The sequence below is a fragment of the Myxocyprinus asiaticus genome, chromosome 28 (genome assembly GCF_019703515.2).
Source record: "Myxocyprinus asiaticus isolate MX2 ecotype Aquarium Trade chromosome 28, UBuf_Myxa_2, whole genome shotgun sequence".
In the NCBI taxonomy this organism is placed as follows: Eukaryota; Metazoa; Chordata; class Actinopteri; order Cypriniformes; family Catostomidae; genus Myxocyprinus; species Myxocyprinus asiaticus.
The window spans coordinates 20,655,060-20,673,778 of NC_059371.1; the positions used below are offsets into that span (position 1 = coordinate 20,655,060).

The 18,719-nt window shown below is 37.0% G+C and overlaps 1 protein-coding gene across 3 annotated transcripts in view; it reads left to right on the plus strand.

The window, feature by feature from the left end:
- The window catches only part of LOC127419468 (rho guanine nucleotide exchange factor 10-like protein), a 58,765-nt gene that overhangs the window by 20,586 nt on the left and 19,460 nt on the right, over positions 1-18,719 (plus strand). For all 3 annotated transcript variants that reach the window (XM_051660876.1, XM_051660875.1, XM_051660877.1), the window contains 7 exons: positions 592-762; positions 2,429-2,574; positions 6,170-6,342; positions 9,132-9,247; positions 11,297-11,424; positions 13,871-13,971; positions 14,124-14,245. In XM_051660876.1, the coding sequence (XP_051516836.1) occupies positions 592-762; positions 2,429-2,574; positions 6,170-6,342; positions 9,132-9,247; positions 11,297-11,424; positions 13,871-13,971; positions 14,124-14,245 (957 nt within the window). The remainder of the gene's footprint in view (positions 1-591; positions 763-2,428; positions 2,575-6,169; positions 6,343-9,131; positions 9,248-11,296; positions 11,425-13,870; positions 13,972-14,123; positions 14,246-18,719) is intronic.

The following is an 18,719-nucleotide window of genomic DNA, read 5'->3' on the forward strand; positions in this document are numbered from 1 at the left end:
ACAGGCTGTGTATCAGGGACATATGAGTTTGGGCCTATATAGGGAGCCTTATATGGTTGTAAAGTGCCCTAGTTGTTTAATTGATTTGCTTAAGACTACAGTTGAAAATTAGCTGAAATGGCTAAACTAGCACATTTACAGAAATGTTTAATAAAGTCAAAATGAAATGTCATTCTCAGATATTTTCCTTCTGGAGCCAGGCGGTTGGAGGGGAGGGGTTGAAATATAATCTACTGTGTACTGTTTTATATTGCTCACTGTTTTGAATATTGCACATTGTAAGGTAATGTACAGTATTGTTTGTATAGTAAATGCTGTAATTTTTATTGTTTTGTTTAAATTGTATTGTGCATTGCACACATTATGCAGACTTGCACATTCACACACTGTCCTATGTATGTCTTAAAACTGTACCTGTAACAAGTTTCACTGGCCTAGTCATGGACCATTCTATTCTATTGTATTCTATTCTATTCTATTCTATTCTAAGTGGCTAAATTAAATAGTAATTAGTGAATAAGCGCATATATATATATATATATGTGTGTGTGTGTGTGTGTGTGTGTGTGTGTGTGTGTGTGTATTCCTTAGGACATGCTGAAGAATACTCCTGTGGGGCATCTGGACAGACTGCCACTGCAGCTGGCCCTCACTGAACTGGAGACTCTCGCCGAGAAGCTGAATGAGCAGAAGCGGCTGGCAGAGCAGCTCGCTGAGATCCAACAGCTCGCTCGCAGCATCAGTGACCGAAACCTCAGCAAGGTCAGAGTCCACCACACCACAAGCACCCACCAGAGCACTTCAAAGCAAGCCAACAACGTAATACTTTGGCTTACAAACTAATTTGGCAGGACATGATGAGCTGTCAGAATGATTACTGCGATTTCCACATTTTCTCTTTTAGGAAAATAGCTTTTTCCTTGCCAGGATGGTCAGGTTGTTACTTGAATGTAATTTAAGTGGCACCTATTAAATCAAAATTGAAATCAAAATGAGAGTTTTGTGACTTTAAGAAAACTAGCATAAAGATGTACTGGGGACAGCATTTAGATATAGATGTAGAGAGGAGAAGTATGCTTTTAAAATGAACAGTCTCTCTCTACCAGGAAAACAGATATTATACAATTATACAAATATTGATGACTCATCCTACACTCATGGGCGTGTACAATTTTCTTTTTTGTCCTATAAAATGCTCTATAGAACGAGATTGTCCCCTCCTCCTCATACCACCTGCCTCTGACTAGCAAATAGCAAATCATGATTCATGACTCAGATGTAAACTAAAGCCATTTGGCTGTTAAAAACCTTTTGAAATGTCTTGCACAAATGTCTTGTTTCAATTAGAAATATGTCAAAAAAGAACAGAGAACTGCACCAAGTGATTTAATTGGGTTTTTTACCTTTCATGAGGAAAATTTATACACTAAGAAATGTTAATAGTAGAATCTGAATGATTTCCTGTCATTGTGGTGATGTAAAACCTTTAACGTTTTCACCTATATTACTGTTGCTCCATTATTTCCTGTTGAAATAGCAAAAGCATTAGTGTCTTCCCTTAAATGGCTCTGCCAATATTTGTACCGCTGAAGTTCTACCAGCAGTCAGGCTCTTTGTCTGAACTCTTGAACATGTAATCTTTATTATAGACCATTTCAAGGATGTAAACAATAGCAATGGAATTAGAACTTCCAGTATCATTACCGGATTCTTTAAATCAGGCTTTCAGTTAACATCATTTCTCTGACTCCAGCCAAGCTTACTAAGCAACCAAATTGGCCTGGTTGCTAGGGAGGGTAGAGTCACATGGGGTAACCTTCTCGTGGTCGCTATAATGTGGTTCGCTCTCGGTGGGGTGCGTGGCGAGTTGAGCGTGGATGCCGCCGTGGATGGCATGGAGCCTCCACACGTGCTATGTCTCCGTGGCAACGCGCTCAACAAGCCACGTGATAAGATGCGCGGGTTGACAATCTCAGACGCGGAGGCAACTGGGATTCGTCCTCCACCACCCGGATTAAGGCGAGTCACTACGCCACCACGAGGACGAGTAGGAAATGTTCAAGGGACAAAGACGTCAATTTCTGAAACCAACGAATAGTCCTTGATATAGTCTATACCTTCTATTCTCACTGCCCCCACCTCCCCTAACACTCACATTCAAATTCAAATAAGCTACTGCTAACCAGTTTTTGAAATTCCCAAGATTACATCACTCAAACCTCTGTAGATTTGTTCAGATATGCAGGGTATACTTTCAAGGGTATTAGAGCTGGAATGATTGAAATTATTTAAAGGAAGATGATTAAATATTCTGAAGTCTCCTAAACTCAAGAGTAGATACATACAAACAGACAGACAGGTGATGCAAATGTTGAGTCATGATGTAGATATATTCATTTAGTTTTTAAAATTGTAATTTTTTTAACAGCAGCTGAACTCAGATCAGAAGCAGTTGATTCTGTGTGAGACGTTGATTGAGACCGTCTATGGTGAGAAGGGCCAAGTCCTCAAGTCTAAAGAGCGCAAAGTCTTCCTCCTGAATGACATGCTTTTCTGTGCAAACATCAATTTAAAGTAAGTCCTCTCCATATGCCTAGCAATGTGGACATTGCAATACAGCACAACATTCTTGTTCCGGAAGTAAAAAATACCATTCATTATTTCCGTAGGGCAATTGATTATTAATGATAACTTATAAACCTTTGAAGACAAACCTACTGTGAGCTCTGATGTTGTTAATCAATGGTATATGCATCTGCTGAAGCCATCAGTCTGCATTATATCAACTTCATTTTTTTTTAAACTTAAAAATCATGTTTAATAGTAGAATTCCTTTAAAAAAAACTGTTGGACTTTAAATTAATAGTTTTATATATTTTCCCTTTGTTTGTATTTCACTTAAGGCATTTACAGTGCTTCATGGGATTGTAGTTCATTCCCTAATGAAGATCGTTAAGTACACTGTATTGTACCTTTTGTCTTTTTTGTCTGACTTTTTTGCTTCAAATCAAAGTTTGTGTGATTCACCTTGGAGCTGGTTGATTTGGTTCATGGCTTAGAACTCCTATATGTAGTACTTTATGAAATCACGATCAAAACAATTAATGGGAAAAACACTTCCGGAACCAAAATGGCTTAAAAAGTGGGCAGACACTGTTGCACTGCATTCTGTTTTGTTTTTTATGAAAGAGAATGGCTACTTTCTTAGTTTACTGTTACTTTTAATTAATTTTATACAATTTACTATGGTTTTATTTAATTCATTTTGTTATATTGGTCCAACTTAATTTATTTTAATAAACATTAGTATATGCCAGGTGTGCAAGTGTAAGGGCAGTTAAACTGTTTATAGAGCTAATCAGCAATCAAAATAAGTATCCCATTAAAAGTGGAAGTCCATCCTCAACCTAAGCATAAGCGCCATTCTTTGCCACAAATGTTCCATCAGAACAGTCCATCTTTTTAAATACCATTATAAAAGAACATTAAACATTAACAAATCTCCTCTTATTCTCATCTTGCTAAAAATGCATAAAATAACACTTAATTTCAACATTTGTTCACTATATCCAGTCCCATGCAAAGCATGCTGGGAAATAGAAATTTCCTGCCCAGTTTTATCAATGCTACTTTAACCACAAAATTATTAATGTAGTCCCAACTCAAATACTTCAGTTTTACAAATATAAATGGATAGAACTCAATAAAATAATTTTATGATTAAATTTTGTTTTACATTTTGTTGCTTTCATTCATTTTAATTAAGTAAACTGAACAAGATATTTTATTTTATTTGTTAAAGGAACCCTACAGTGGTGTTCATGTTTAATTTGTCAGTAGAAATGAACAAATGCCATCACTGAGCAAGTACATAAAAAACCTGTGTTCGAAAAACCTTAAACCGAATCACTACTGCAAGCCTAAAATTAGTGGGCACTTATCAGGAAATTTGAGGCAGATATCAATCTCTGATTTTTTAACACTAAGATCATCCGATATGTTAAAGTGTCCTTTGCCACACTTTTGCAAGTTATATGCTGCAGTTATGTTTATGCCCCACACAGTAAAATTACAATAACACTTTACAAAAAGGTTCCATTTGTTAACATTATTTAACATTACTGTAGTTAACGTGAACTAATTAACTTAATGTTAGTTACAACATATACTATTACATTTTTAAAATCAAAAGTTGTATTAGTTAACATTAGCTAATGCACTATGAACAAACAATGCACAACTGTAATTTTATTAACTAACATTATAATTAATAAATGCTGTAAAAATATACTGTTCATTGTTTGTTCATGATACCTAATGCAATAACTAATGTTAAAGAAATGAAACCTTTTTATTAGTGTTACCAAAATTACATTAAAATTAGATTAATTGTGAATTGCTAACATTTATTTGTATTGAAAACAGTTATTAATAGTTCTGTTGTCAATATCAAAAGGTCATTGTGACATACTGCCAACCAAAAACCATGAGAGCATCACACACAGCAGAGATGTGTTCAAAAATAAGAAAAATATATCCATTATAAAACTGTTCCAGTGAGAAATCATTAATATCTATGATTTGTTTACTGTCTTTGGTGTCTTGTTGTAATTACTAAGCAAATGCATGAAGACGCGGTGCCGTTATGGTTAAAATGTAATTGCTGTGATTAGTGGTAATGTGACCAACATTAATCTGATTTAAATTGGGATCCTCACAGAATAGCGCTGAGATGAGTGACAGAGATATTGAGAGCACCTGGACAGCGCGCATGTTTGACACCGAGAGCACTCCTGTTAAACAGAGTGAAGCTGAAAGTGCTCATGATCGTTCAAACAGTCTCTATCACTCAACACAACGTCTGATTGTCGCGACTCAAGTTATATCACGTGTACTTAGATTTGTATTTGCATGTTTATTTGTTGTTCATTCATTTTTATACCCATTTGCTGGCTCTTTATCCTCTCTGTGCTCACAGTGCTTAATGATTCTAAAAAATGGGCAACTTAATATTCATTAATGTGTAATTCTTACACATTTTTAAAAACCAAATGGCATAGTCATGTGTGAAAGTTTAAATTCGTGAATGCTTAGAATTGCCAACAACAACTTACCCTCCCAAGGCCACTCTTGTCATGCTTCAAGGGCTGAGCAAGCGCTCATTTATTAGAGTAGCAGTGTACGTGTGATTCCCTGCGTGCTGCAAATCTAGGCACGATCAGCCGATTGCCGATCACGGATTTAAGACGAATATCGGCCGATTTCGATCGGTGGCCAATCAATCGGTGCACCCTACCTACAATTATGATTTTACATTAAGAAATGTTGGGTTAGATTTTGATATGGTAATCACAGGCAATCATGAGTATTCCTCAAACCAGATTCATCCACGCAGAAGAGCAGTGCCGAAGTACAACTGACATAAAAACAAAACAATGTTCCTTTGAGAATAATTAGCAATTTTATGTTTCAACCACAAAGAGCCCAAACTTATGTAGTGCAATCCTTAATCTTATTAGTTTATTTGCACTATTGTTAGTATATTGTGCATTGCATGTCTCGTTTTACGCAGCTGTGCTGCAAACACACTGACAATGTAATGTACAATTTAGTCATGCCAGTAAAGGACACTAAAACTGAAATAGGAAATTACATGGGGCTTATGCAATTACATTGCAAGTTAATTGCTCCAGAAAACTTAAATTCACTTACTTGTACATGTTTATGGATTAAGGCTATCATTTCCTTTTTATCTCCCTCTCAATGGTTGATATGTAGATACATTGAAACAGGCATTGATAACATCTTTGAAGAGCCAAGGTAACAAGACAACTTTTTTTTTTTTTTCATTAATGACCACTGGGTCATGCACTTTTCAAAGACACTGGATCAGTATGTTTTCACATTGGCTTCAAAGTTCTCCTGCACCCCTCAAATCTCATCGAAGTGTTCTCAGTGCAGATCATGCATAACTGAGGAATATATGAATAATAATTTCCAAAAATCTCAGTGGGTGGTGTTAGGCTTCTGATCACAAAGCCTCTAATTGTCTGTTTGATTCCTCGATCTCTGTCACTATCATTCAGAGGTCCTCTGATCACATATCATTTCTAATTGCAAGTTGGACTTTTTTGTGCGATCTTGAAGCAATTATTTCATGTTGAATCAGGGGCCCTCCAGATATCAGCAGTCTGGTCCCTGTGGGGCCTAAATACACAGTTAAGTGGAGCGCCCCCCTGCTGCAGGTTCAAGTTGTGGAGGTGGGCCAGGAGACCCCCCAACGTAAAGACAGCGTCTACCAGCAGAGTGGCAGCAGACGCCTGAGCTCCACCAACTCACAGGGTAGGTATTTGTAATGTCAACATGAATTAAAAATGTACCCTATTTACTTTCTTAATACAGGCTGCTGGTCTTATTGTGAATGATTTCATTAGCCGTGTCTCAAACGACACACTATACACTATGATAATGTTAACCAATAGCCAAAAAATGTTATTCAGGCATTGTTGTAGCAAACTCATTTAGGCCTAGCCCGATGGTATGGAATGCCCACATATATTCTGATATATAAAGTCTTGCCCTACATGAAATAATATTTAATTATAAAATAATATTTAAATAAACAACTTGGTTTTTTGATGTCTGGAAAGCTGATTCATGTAGTATTACTATTCAATCTCCTTATAAATCATTTGAATATATTTGCAACGGATCTGTGACATTGGTTAACAAAATTCCAGTTTCCCACCGTTATGCCAGCTTTACCTTAGCAAATCACTGGTCCCAGAAGAAATATTTTTGCACAGTCCTCCTGCTACATTCATCTTGTTTATAAGACCTCTGGCTTCTATGAGGCTCAATGCAAATACCACCTCATGCTCTCCAGCAGGGGAAATATACGCTCACTGTCAGAGGGCACAACAGAGGGACTAAGTCCTGGATGATATGCACCAAATATCCTTGGATGACTTTTTCTCTTTTCGTATTTGCCTCATCAACTTCAATGCTCTTCTTATCTTATTTTTTCCTGCTGTGGTTGAGCTTTCGGTGTGATGCAAATACTGCACAGAAATGTAAGTTGAACCATCTCACTGCAAGAGTTTGCTCTGGATACAGGGTTCAAGTCAAGTCATTTTTATTTGAATTGCGCTTTTCACAACACACATCGTTTCAAAGCAGCTTTACAGCAGTTATTCTGTAACAGAAAATAATACTGTACTGTCTGTAATTTCTTAAAGTCTTCATTGTGCAGTTTAAATGAATACAGTGATTGTAGATTATGTCTTAAAAAGATTAATTTTCTTTAGACAAATAATGTCTAAGAGGTGATTCCAGGATTTGAGTCTTACTTCTTGCTTTTAAGTGATAGAGGTTGTAAGGTCGAATCTTAACTTTTTAACATATAAACAAATGAAAGTTTAGTTTATGTCTGTCAGTAGATTGTATATTTGTAACACTGGTGTATTTGATTGTGTATTACTTTATGATTTCACTGGAACAGAGAGCATTCAAATTAGAGAAATGGAGTGCACTTCTGTGACAGCCGTGTGCGCTCCTTGCCGAAGATTGCCGCACACTATTATCACATTTTCTGTGCATAATCTCAGAATGTTAAAAATGTGTTAATCTGAGCTGAGAGTACTGTGCACTAGAGGTCCATTCCTGTTGAAGGCGGGAGTGGATGGTACTTACATGAGATGTGGACGGGAGTGGGCGGTCAGAGAATAGTCTGAAAAATCCGATGTTGATCTCTTTTTGTAATTTATTAATTAATGAATGCAAAAAAAACAAAAACAACAAAATACAATAATTGTTATTTTTTTTATGACGTAAAATAAATATGCACACAGCTTTTGTATTAAATTACCCAATATTTAGAACAGGCAGGTAGTCAACGGGGCTTTAGAAGAATGGCAGAGCAAAGCGCACACTCAATGGATGGATGTGAAACTTGAACTAGAAAATGGCAAATTTAGTGTTAAGAAACCAACTTCAGGCAAGTCAAATTGGTGTCATTTTCACACGCCATCTGATAATAGCAATAACAAAACATGAAAACGTTCTTTATGTACACTTGTTGTTTATTTGTATGGCTTTTGCTCTATGTTGAAGACAAATGCGGGGTTATGGGAACAGGAGCGGTCGGGAAGAAAATCACTGTGGTCAGAGAGTGGGTGAACATGGAGTAAAATTCTGCGGGAGCGTTCGGGTGCAGGATAGAAACTTGCAGGAGCGGGATGTAAAAACCAATCCCGTGCAGACCTCTACTGTCAGTAGCGGTTCTAGCTTTTATGGCGCCCTGGGCGAAACCCGCTTCAACACGCCCCCAACGTTGTTGACGGGGGGGTTGGGGGGGGGGTGTCTGTGTGGGTGCCTCGTGCCACCCCCCCCGCAAAATGCCGCCCTGGGCAACTGCCCATGTTGCCCATGCCTAAATCCGCCACTGTCTACTGTGCACTTATTGGTAGCTGATGTCAAAATCTGATTAGCTAAAATATTTAATAAATAAACTCGCAATGGGACAGGGATGTGTTGAAATTTAGGAAAGACGGGTGTTCCAATTTTGCAGAAATCTGCAGAAATTTCTGTGGCTGCAGATTCGGTGTGGGCCTGCCTTTGAACTCTGTCCTTCCTTTGACTAGAAGGAAGGATAAAATTAATTGTACTGAACACAGAGTGGGAATATATAATAGTGATACAATGAAGACACACTGAGGAAGGCCTGTGCGCTGTATCCATTTCCCCTTTTAAGTCATATAATAAAAACATTACCAGTTTATTATCAGAGAGCGGATCATCTCTTCATTGTATTACATAAACTAAATGGATCGACGCACCCCAAAAAATACAAAGACAATATAAAACGACAGAACGTGGTGTAAAAATATCTTTGTTGGACTAATATATAATAGTGGAAATAATCTTACTGCAGCCGCTGTTGTCAGCAAATGTGAAGAGAGAAGAGATCATATAATCTCAGATTTGTAAATTGGGAGACAGTCAAGTTAATCACATATTTTTAGGGGGGGCTAAAGCTAATGTGGTTTAGCAACGCCTATGTATAGATGCATTATTTAAATCTTTTACAGTGAATATAATTACTGATTACGATGAAAATGCTGTTTGTTCAGGGAAGCTGTTTCTGGGACCACCCCGACTGTATCAAGAACTGCAGGAGTTACAGCATGATTTGACAGTGGTGGAGGAAGTCACATTGTTGGTGGGCACCCTGCAAGGGTCTTATCAGGTAAAATCTAATCATCCAAAGCACTACTAAAAAGCTGAATAGTTCACTCAGAAACTAAAAATTCTGTCATTATTTACTCGTTTTATGATAAGGTGAACTTTTTAGTGTTCTTGTCACTTATAAAATTGAATGAAAACTGGGGGTGTTAAAACTCCAAAATGACTAAAAAGCATGTAAATGTGACAAAACCAGTCTGAGTGATTTATTAACAAATCAGACAGAAAAGGTTATCAGGTTCAACTCACTGACTCAATTATTTGGACACTCATTGGAGGGGAATATTCAATAACAACTTGAATTTGGCCCCGATCTCATGAGGATTCGGCACAATGGGACAAGGTGGCAAATTCGTAAGAGTTCATTCATTCAAAATAACATTCGTTATACACCCACCAATGAAAGACACTTCCCTCATGTCCTTGTAGTTCCCTATGTGGCGTTTGTTCTGTGTTAATCAAAAATCAGTTTCATCAAAAACTGTTTTCATAACTTTAACCCCTTACCTAAACCTCATCCCTAAACCTAGACATAGAGTGTACACCTTACCCTGCCCAGAGCGTAAACATAAGCATGAAATGAAGGTTAAAAGCCCTGAAAGCACCACTTCAGGGTTCTGAACTGGTGTTTGTGAGGCGTCTGTGATTTGTTGATGTATAAGTCGCACGATTTCGTACAAATGAAGTTGTACAAATTGGTACAAATTCGCCACCTCGTAGGGTTGTGATGAACTCTCATGAGACTATGTTGATAACTTTCACTCACACAAAGCTAGCTTATGGCTTTAGAAGACCTGGGGCCGGTTGCACCAGCTATACGTAAGTTACAACTTAGCCTAGTTGTGGCATAAATGGGCACTAAGTCATTGTGAACATTGCACCAGTAAACTTAGGTAGAACGTAACCCTTCATACTGTATAAACTAAATATTTATGGAAGCCTCTGACCAGGAGTAACGGATGAAATAAAAAAGCAGACTCATTTATTGACATCGGTGAGCTTATGTTTTGGTTGACAGGCTTCAGTCCTTTCGACATATATGATGGTGTTGGCATTTACACTCGTTTACATTTACGGGAGAAAACATTATGTAAAAAACGTACTTCTTCAGCATGAAACTGATCTAACGGTGCACTTTCCTGTGTACGCCGCACGGTGTCAAGTTTCAACATACGAAATAGATATTAAAATGAATAAATGTCTATTTTTCCAGCCTGTTGTATTAGTACTTATTTATTTATTGCCCCTTATTCATTTTAGATAGTTATTAAATATTGTTATTTACATAGGCTAAATATACCATTAATAAAATCTTGTTTTATTACATATCGTATTTCAGTGGAGATATAATTTATTACAGCTGACAGTTACATGAGCAAACAAGGTTTGAACATCAACCGTAACAAGATCAAACTGAATTCACGGCTTTTTAACACTTCTGTGTGCAAACTTGAAGGCTGCTTATTGGATCAATACAGGTAAACGTCATATTATGTGACTACACATTACGTTACGGAGAGCTTACAACCTACTAGTTAAGTCTTGTCTTAAGAACAGGTGGTGCAACCAAATTACGCACTGACTTAGTTACAAACTAACTAGTAGTTACTAAGCCCTTAGTGTGAACTTTATGTTTCAACTTAAGTGAGACCTTATGCACAGCTGGTGCAACACTACCCTGGAATATAGCGCACCAGTTGTTTGCTCTACTTTTATGATGCTTTTATGGTGGGGCTATAAATATGTGAAAAAGAATGTCTAAGATATTCTCCAGAAATTCACCTTTTGTGTTCTATGGAAGTTGGGAACTACATGGGGGTGAGTAATTGATAAAAACTTTCTTTTTGGATGAACTGTCCTTTAAAGCAGCTCACCTGAACTATTTTTGTCTCTTGTCAGCAAATGATTCTCTATTGTGTAACTCTCTCACTCTCTAACATCTTCCTGCACTAATTTTGTGCTGAATGTCAAAAAGCAGGGCACTACGTGTGGTAACTGGTACTTAGTCAATCTGACAGCTGTCTCCCTTGAATGTGCCTCTGTGCGTGTGCAGAATCTTAACACTACGTTGGGGCAGGACTGGTGCATGGCTCTTCAGAGGCTCATCCGCATTAAAGAAGACGAGATCCAGTGTGCCAACAAGTGCCGTCTACGACTGATGGTTCCTGGCAAGCCTGACAAGTGAGTGCCAACTACCCACTTATGCCAGTGGGCACAGACTAGACAAAACATAGCAGTGCACTAAATACCCCTCAGATGTGGGTGGATATGACAGTTATACTGACTGAAACATATTCATCCATTTCATGAGACTTATATCAGAAGGGTTTACATTTCTGGATTTGTCTTGAACTGGCTCTTTGCAACTGTTCTGTCACCCCCACACAGCCAAATGACTTCAGATGAAGCTTTTATGCAGCTTTTATGGTAGCCAGTTTTATGCTCTAATGTGTCATCACACATAATGATGCTTTTAGCTGAATTGCCTCATACTTTAGCTCTTTAATGGAAAAGTTCACCCAAAAATGACTTACAGTGTTCCCACAGTTATAGAAAACCTGGAAATATATGGACATTTTAAGATTGGGTTTTCTAGGCCTTAAAAGTCTCGGAAGCCTTGGAAATATTGAAATATATAGTGAATACAATTCTCTAAAATGTTTCACTTCAAGTATTCTTGATTAGAGCTTGTGTAGCGCAGAACTTGCTCGCAGGCCATAGTGATGTCTGATTTGTGATTTACGAATCCTTCTTTTGAGTAGTATTTTTTTATTTTTTAGTTCGTCAAAATGGCTCACAAATCAGTCTGAATGATACATTAGCGAAACGGTCTTCAAAATGATTTTTAAAATCCAGTTCCCAGAAATTACAAACAACTTGAAAAGTCTATGAAATTCATTGGTCAAAAAAGGTGGGAACCCTGTACTTTCAAATCTGTACGCTGTTTTTCCCACCCCCCCTTGGAATACAAAAGTAGGATTTTTTTAAGGAATCAGAATGCTGCTCTTACCAGAAAACAATAGTCCATTATCCTCCCGAGACCCAGCAAAAAAGTTTTTGCAAGTTTGTTTAATGTCAATGTAGAGTTTGGTGCATTAGAAACATATGACAATAATTGTTTATTTGAAAAGAAAAGAAATAATAATAATTCTTTCTTTATTTGTCCTCTGTAGAGGATGTCAGGACCCAATTACTGTTAAAATGAAGGAATGATTTTTTTTTCATTCAAAAATCATGTTTTAACTTTTGAGCTAAGATTCTTCTTTAACACAGACTCTGCAACACTGCTTTTATAAAAATGCTAAAAAGATGTATGAAAAAGATGTTTGTAGCTTGTATTATTTAAATGCACTCTAGTACACATGAATTAGCAGTACTTGCAGGTAAATGGTGTTCAGTTAAAATGAGCACTCAAACAGAAATCTCATTTCATAGTAATATCTCATATTTCATGGAAATTCGTTTTTTATTTTTTACCCTATATGCAAAAACAGGGGCAGTGGTGGCTCAGCAGTTAAGGCTCAGTGTTACTGATTAGAAGGTTGGGGGTTCAAACCCCAGCACTGCCAAGATGCCACTGTTGGGCCCTTGAGCAAGGCCCTTGACCCTATCTGCTCCAGGGGTGCCATATCATGGTTGACCCTGCACTCTGACCCCAGCTTGGCTGGGATATGTGGAAAAAAAAGAATTTCACTGTATATGTGCAAACATATAATGTGTGATAAATAAATAAAATTAATTATAATATTATGTATCTTTTCATACACATATTTAACGTGCAATCCAAACAAATCACTGAACCCAATTTTTGAAGCTTATACTTTTATTTTCTTTCCTTAAAAAGAAACTGAATGCATTAACTAGACAGATATGACTCGCACTTAAATGTTTGAAAATAAAACAGGCGTATATACGCTGGAAATCAAGCATGCAAATGACGAATGTTGAGGTAGATTCATGTAAAAATCACATTAAATCTGACCTGGCTGTTCACACCAAAGACACATTGGAAAAAATCAGATACATATCCAATTTATTTCCACATATGAAAGTGGCCCAGATCGGATTTGAAAATATCAGATTCAAAGCGCTTTTGGCTGTTCACACGGTCATCCAGTTAACAGATCTGTGTCACATGTGAGTGAAAAAAATCAGATTTGAGCCACATTCAGCTGTGGTGTGAACGTAGCCCATGTGTACTAAACAAAGATTTTTACGATATTAATTGTTTTACTTCTGAATGCAGACTACATGCAAGCTTCAGGGGAGGGCAATATTATCAATAAATGATGACTTTTGTGTTTCTATCTATTTTGGAGATTGACAGTTGTGGTCACTAAGAACTCTCATTGTATGGTAAAGATGCTTAAATATTCTTCAAAAAATTCTCCTTTTGTGTTCCATGAAAAATAAAAATGACTGCATATGGGTTTGGAATGATTGAAATCCATTTTTGAATGAACTGCTACACACACACTCTTTCAACTCTTGGCACACAGTGAGCTATACATGCTAATTTTAGTCATGTGTGGTACCGAAAGAGGATTTGTTTCACTTGGATTTCAATTGTGTTAAATCCCTCTCAGATTGTTGCCGTTTGTGTAAGTATGTGCATATTCCTTGACAGGTCTGGACGTCCAGTTAGCTTCACAGTGGTCTTTAGTACACCCAGCCCAATTAGCAAAATCTCTTGGGTCAATCGTCTGCATCTGGCCAAAATTGCCCTCAGTAAGTGCAGCCTGTTGGAAATGAGTTGCTGACATGAATCTTTTACTTATTATTTTCATGGCTTCATTCTCAAGTGTATAAATGTGCTAGTTATGCTTTGAGTTACAGTGACAGCATTGTGCCTCTGGCTAAGCTTATAACTGCTCATGTAGGAGAGGAGAACTTGCCTGGCTGGGTGTGTGTAGAGGATGATGAAAAGACTAAGCCTCCATTCTGGTGCCCATTACTGGCTTGCCGGGTGCCTGTATTTACCCCAAAAGCGCATGATCTGAAGGTAAGCAAGAGCATGGAGTGCTTTGTTTTTTTATTGTTATTGACTGAATTTGCATTTGTATACACTTAAGAGAAGACTGCATTAGAACATAATATTCAGCTAATCACAGAAGTCATTTTATGTCGTTTTATGTATTTTGTTTTATACTCCCACCCGATTTCATTGATATGCACAGAGGCCTTCTACATATGGTAATGCTTCAGTGATTCAGTGCTTCTTTCTTGGTCAACTTTTAACCTGTCATCTCCTTACTGCACAACATGGTGAATTAGGTGACGTCTCTAACATAGTATTTGCAAAAAGATGGGTGTCTGAATTAAATCAAACACGCGTGGCTGGTCAACCTCCCCTCATGTATATATCTTCTCTTTTATAATACATTGCAATCACACACCTGGTTTGTGTGACTCAACATCAGGCACTTTGCCTCTTATCTTTCGGTTGATGCACAGTTCCGCCATGATGCAGTTATTTCAAGCTTGCATTTTCAGTCCAAGTCTTCTGCCGGGACAATCATGATTCTTCATCTTGAGTTCTGATGTTTACTTTTTCTTCAAAGTCCAATGCAATCACAGTATTTTCTGATCTAATCCAGTTTAAACTGTCTGCTGAGTATCAACTGTAGACTATTTATGATCTTGTCCACCACTTGAGGTTGGAATGTGATATTCATACTCATCGAGGTCACTGATGTCTTACTCATAATTAGACCAAAAACACAAGGCAAAATACAACTATATAACATTATAAATGCACAATGAAACAAAATGGAACTTATACCCATTATTTATGGGAATAATTAATTTTTATCAACATCAAGCTTTTATGTTAAAATGTACATATTTATATAAGAGAAAATATGTTTTAAGATGCTGTAATGTTTCTTTTAAGTTTGTCTCCACTTTTAATCAGCTTTTTGATTTCACTAGTTCATTTCAAAAGTTCTGCAGTGAGACAAATAGATTTGAAAAAGTACAAATATTTTATGTAGTCTGTTCAAATTATTTTAGCATGTCATACCCAAGGACAGCATGTCACACAGCAGTTTAAAACAGTGATCAAGTTAAGACTGAGATTTTTTTAATCGTATGAAAGGCAAAAAACATAGCCTTTTACAGATAGATCTTCTTAAGATTGTCCTTGACATCTTAGCTTAAGTCCTAAGTCAAATTCAGCAACTGCCTGTCTAAACAAACTCAGGCTTTGTTGACATTTTTGTCTTGGAAAATTTGGAAACAATTTTATCAAAACCATTTTTAGAACAGTGGCATTTTTTAAGACAATAGACTCCTATGATATTGTATTATGCCAGATGCATTTTAATTAGATTAAAAACGAATTCAATTAATGAGATTATTATCTGCTGTTCAACATCAGGGACATACCAGGTAAGGCTATATTTCCATATTCCACTCAAAATTGCATGATGAAACTGAGATCGAATGAAAGATAGAATGAAAGTTCAAAATGTATATATAAAAAATATATTGTTCTTGATGAAATTCCAGATTTAGTTATATTTCTATTTTTTTTTTTAATATAAAAAATATTTAAATTCTCATCTGATCCTGATGTCAGTGTCTCTCGTGTTTTGATGTCTCTCCTATCAACCTTGACGGTCTGTGTTCTGTTTGCCTGGGATGTATAGTACTTTGAAGGCACTTTGGACTTTATATAGTCTCTAGAATTGTTTTGGTCTGTGATCACTTCAGACTTTCTGCCACAAGCTAAGGTGTACACTGAACACATACATTTGCATTCAGTCAGGCTGCAATTCTAATAGTATGTATGCATCTTCCCTCTTTGGTCTTCAACGAACATTCCTCTAAACCTACAGAACATGTGTTTTTTCATGTTTCATGTTTTTTCATATTCATTCTGTCATAGTCCTTTTTGAAGTAGTGTACAGCTCCAGCCTTGCTTAAAATGTTTAGAAGTGTTGCTGTAGCCCACAGGTCCCAAGAGGAAGTCACCTCATAGCTCACATGCTCTCAGAAGTTGGTTCGAATCCTTCCTCTGATAACAGAATTCTCATGAGTATCCGTATACTTCAGGGTTTCTCAACATTTTGATCAGGGATCCATTTTTTAGGTTCCAAAATTCTTGTGATCACACATCCCCAATATTTTAGGATCTCACATGTGTAATTGCATAGCTGACAAATTATGTTCTTAAGAATACAAGTTTTCCTATTTAGTCAATTTTATTGTTATTTACTTTGTAAGAAGAAATAAGAAATTATTTTGGGCACCTATTCATTGGCACTCACCCTAATGAGAGGGCTGGGTTTGTGTGTCGTTCTGCAGCTTGTCAAAGTGTAATGTTAAAGCTGAAAGCATGCACCACATCTCTGCTGTTATATCCAGCTTGGTTCAGTATTTGGTCTTGATACAAAAAACAATGCTGAATCCTGATGTGCACAAATAAGTGCTTGCAAATGGTAGCAGCAGTTTTAGGGTGCTTGGTTACACTTCTGAATATTTATCTTTAGCTGGAAATGAAAATTCCACCTTTGTGTCTGGTTCACGTTGTAGCCTACATTTCAGATGATTTTTATCCAGGTGCATATTTCATATGTAGGTGTAGCTTCTGGCTTTGACCAAATATGATAAAAAATACTATAATATACTGAAATATTTGTGATTTATCAGCCTATGTGGCTTGCAAAAAAAAAAAAACTTTTCAGAATACACAGGTAATTTTGGATAGCCATAAATTGAGAATTTATCCTTTTGCCAGCATAATAGTGTAATGATGGCATCTACCAACTGGGGCTAACTCGGGAAACTTATCGGCCAAACCCTGACACTTTGCCCTGCATAGTATTCTCCAAATGCATGGCAGGCAAAGCAATGAAATATGTCTTAAATAATTTAGAACACCCGTTTGCCAATGAAAGTCCCAAGCAGAGCAAAGTGAATGGCACACTTTATAAGGGAGGCTTTTAGATGCAGTATGCATAGGAACATTCTGTATATACAGTCCAAACATGTGTTTGTGACAAGAGTGGATCAGAGAAAATTCTTTAAGTATTCAACTTTTTAAACTTGATCAATCCCTTAGTGGAAAAACCTTACCTTTTGTTGGGAATGTTTGAAGGTATGCCTTCGTTACTGCAGATTAAAGAAGTGCAGAATCGGTACCTGGTAGAGAAGATGCAAGAACAGACAAGCGGGTGCTTTTCTGATATGAAGTGTAGTCTTTGTTCAGGAGGAACACCCATGAGACAATGTGTCTGTGTCTTAACTCTGTCTTTTCATGTAACCCCTTTCCACCCCCATATTTTAGAGAGCAGAAAAAGTAATGATGAACTGAGAGGTAGAAAGCTGGAATGAGTAATATAAAAATCCACATATCTTTTGTCAGGTCATTAAGAAAATTCTGTTTTAAGAGGAATAGTTCACCCCAAAAATGAAAATTCTGTCATCATTTACTCACCCTTATGTTATTCCAAACCAGTATGTCTTTCTTTCTTTCTTTAGGACACAAAAAGGAGAATATTTTATTTTGAGGACTGGTCGCTCTTTTCCATGCAATTACAATGAACAGGGACTGGTGCTTTCCAGCTTTCAAAAGGATGCAAAAGCACAATAAAAGTATTATAAAGAGGGTCCATCCAAATTTTCTGAAGTCATATACGTATGATAGCTTTGTGTGAGAAAAAGCATCAAATTTAATGTGCCAAAGAGAACAAAGGTGGAAGTTTTTTCAGTATTTTCAAGATTTTCAGTACCTAATGACTTTAATTTCAGTCTGTTCTTCACACAAAGCTATCTTATGACTTCAGAAGTTTTGGAATATAACACAGAAATCATATGGCCCACTTTTGTGATACTTTTATGATGCTTTTGTGACATTTTGTAAGCTTGAAAGCTCCAATCCATGTTCATTGTTACAGCATGGAAGACCGACAAGTACATTCTTCAAAATTTCTCCTTTTCTGATTTTTCTGATTTCTCTATGTCCATGGAAGAAGAAAGTTATGTGGGTTCGGAACAACATGAGGGTGACAGAATTTTCATTTTTGGGTGAACTATTCCTTTATTTCAGTTTCAAGGATTCAGTCTTTCAAGCTGCTGCAGCAACATACAGCAGCACAATATTGTAGCACATTCGGATGGAATGCAATGACAAGCTTGACACAGAACCTTGTATAAATAATTCCAGTGGGCTAATTCATGTACATATTAAATATTCTGCCTGCTTTTTTTTTTTTTTTTTATCACGGAAAGTGAATAAAAGCCCTGGCCCCAGTAGATTGCTTAAAATGAAAAGAGTCTCCATTCCCACTGTGCATATCCAGGAAGAGAGAGTTTGCAGCAAGTTTTGCACATCAGAGTGCTGAGCATCAGGCTCACAGCAGGAGAAGGACAGCAGCAGCCTGCTATTCCCACGCAGCAGCCTCCTCAAACACAATGCGGACTGTTTCATCTAAACAGGTCATTCTCTAACCATGAAACTGTGTTAAAGGCTA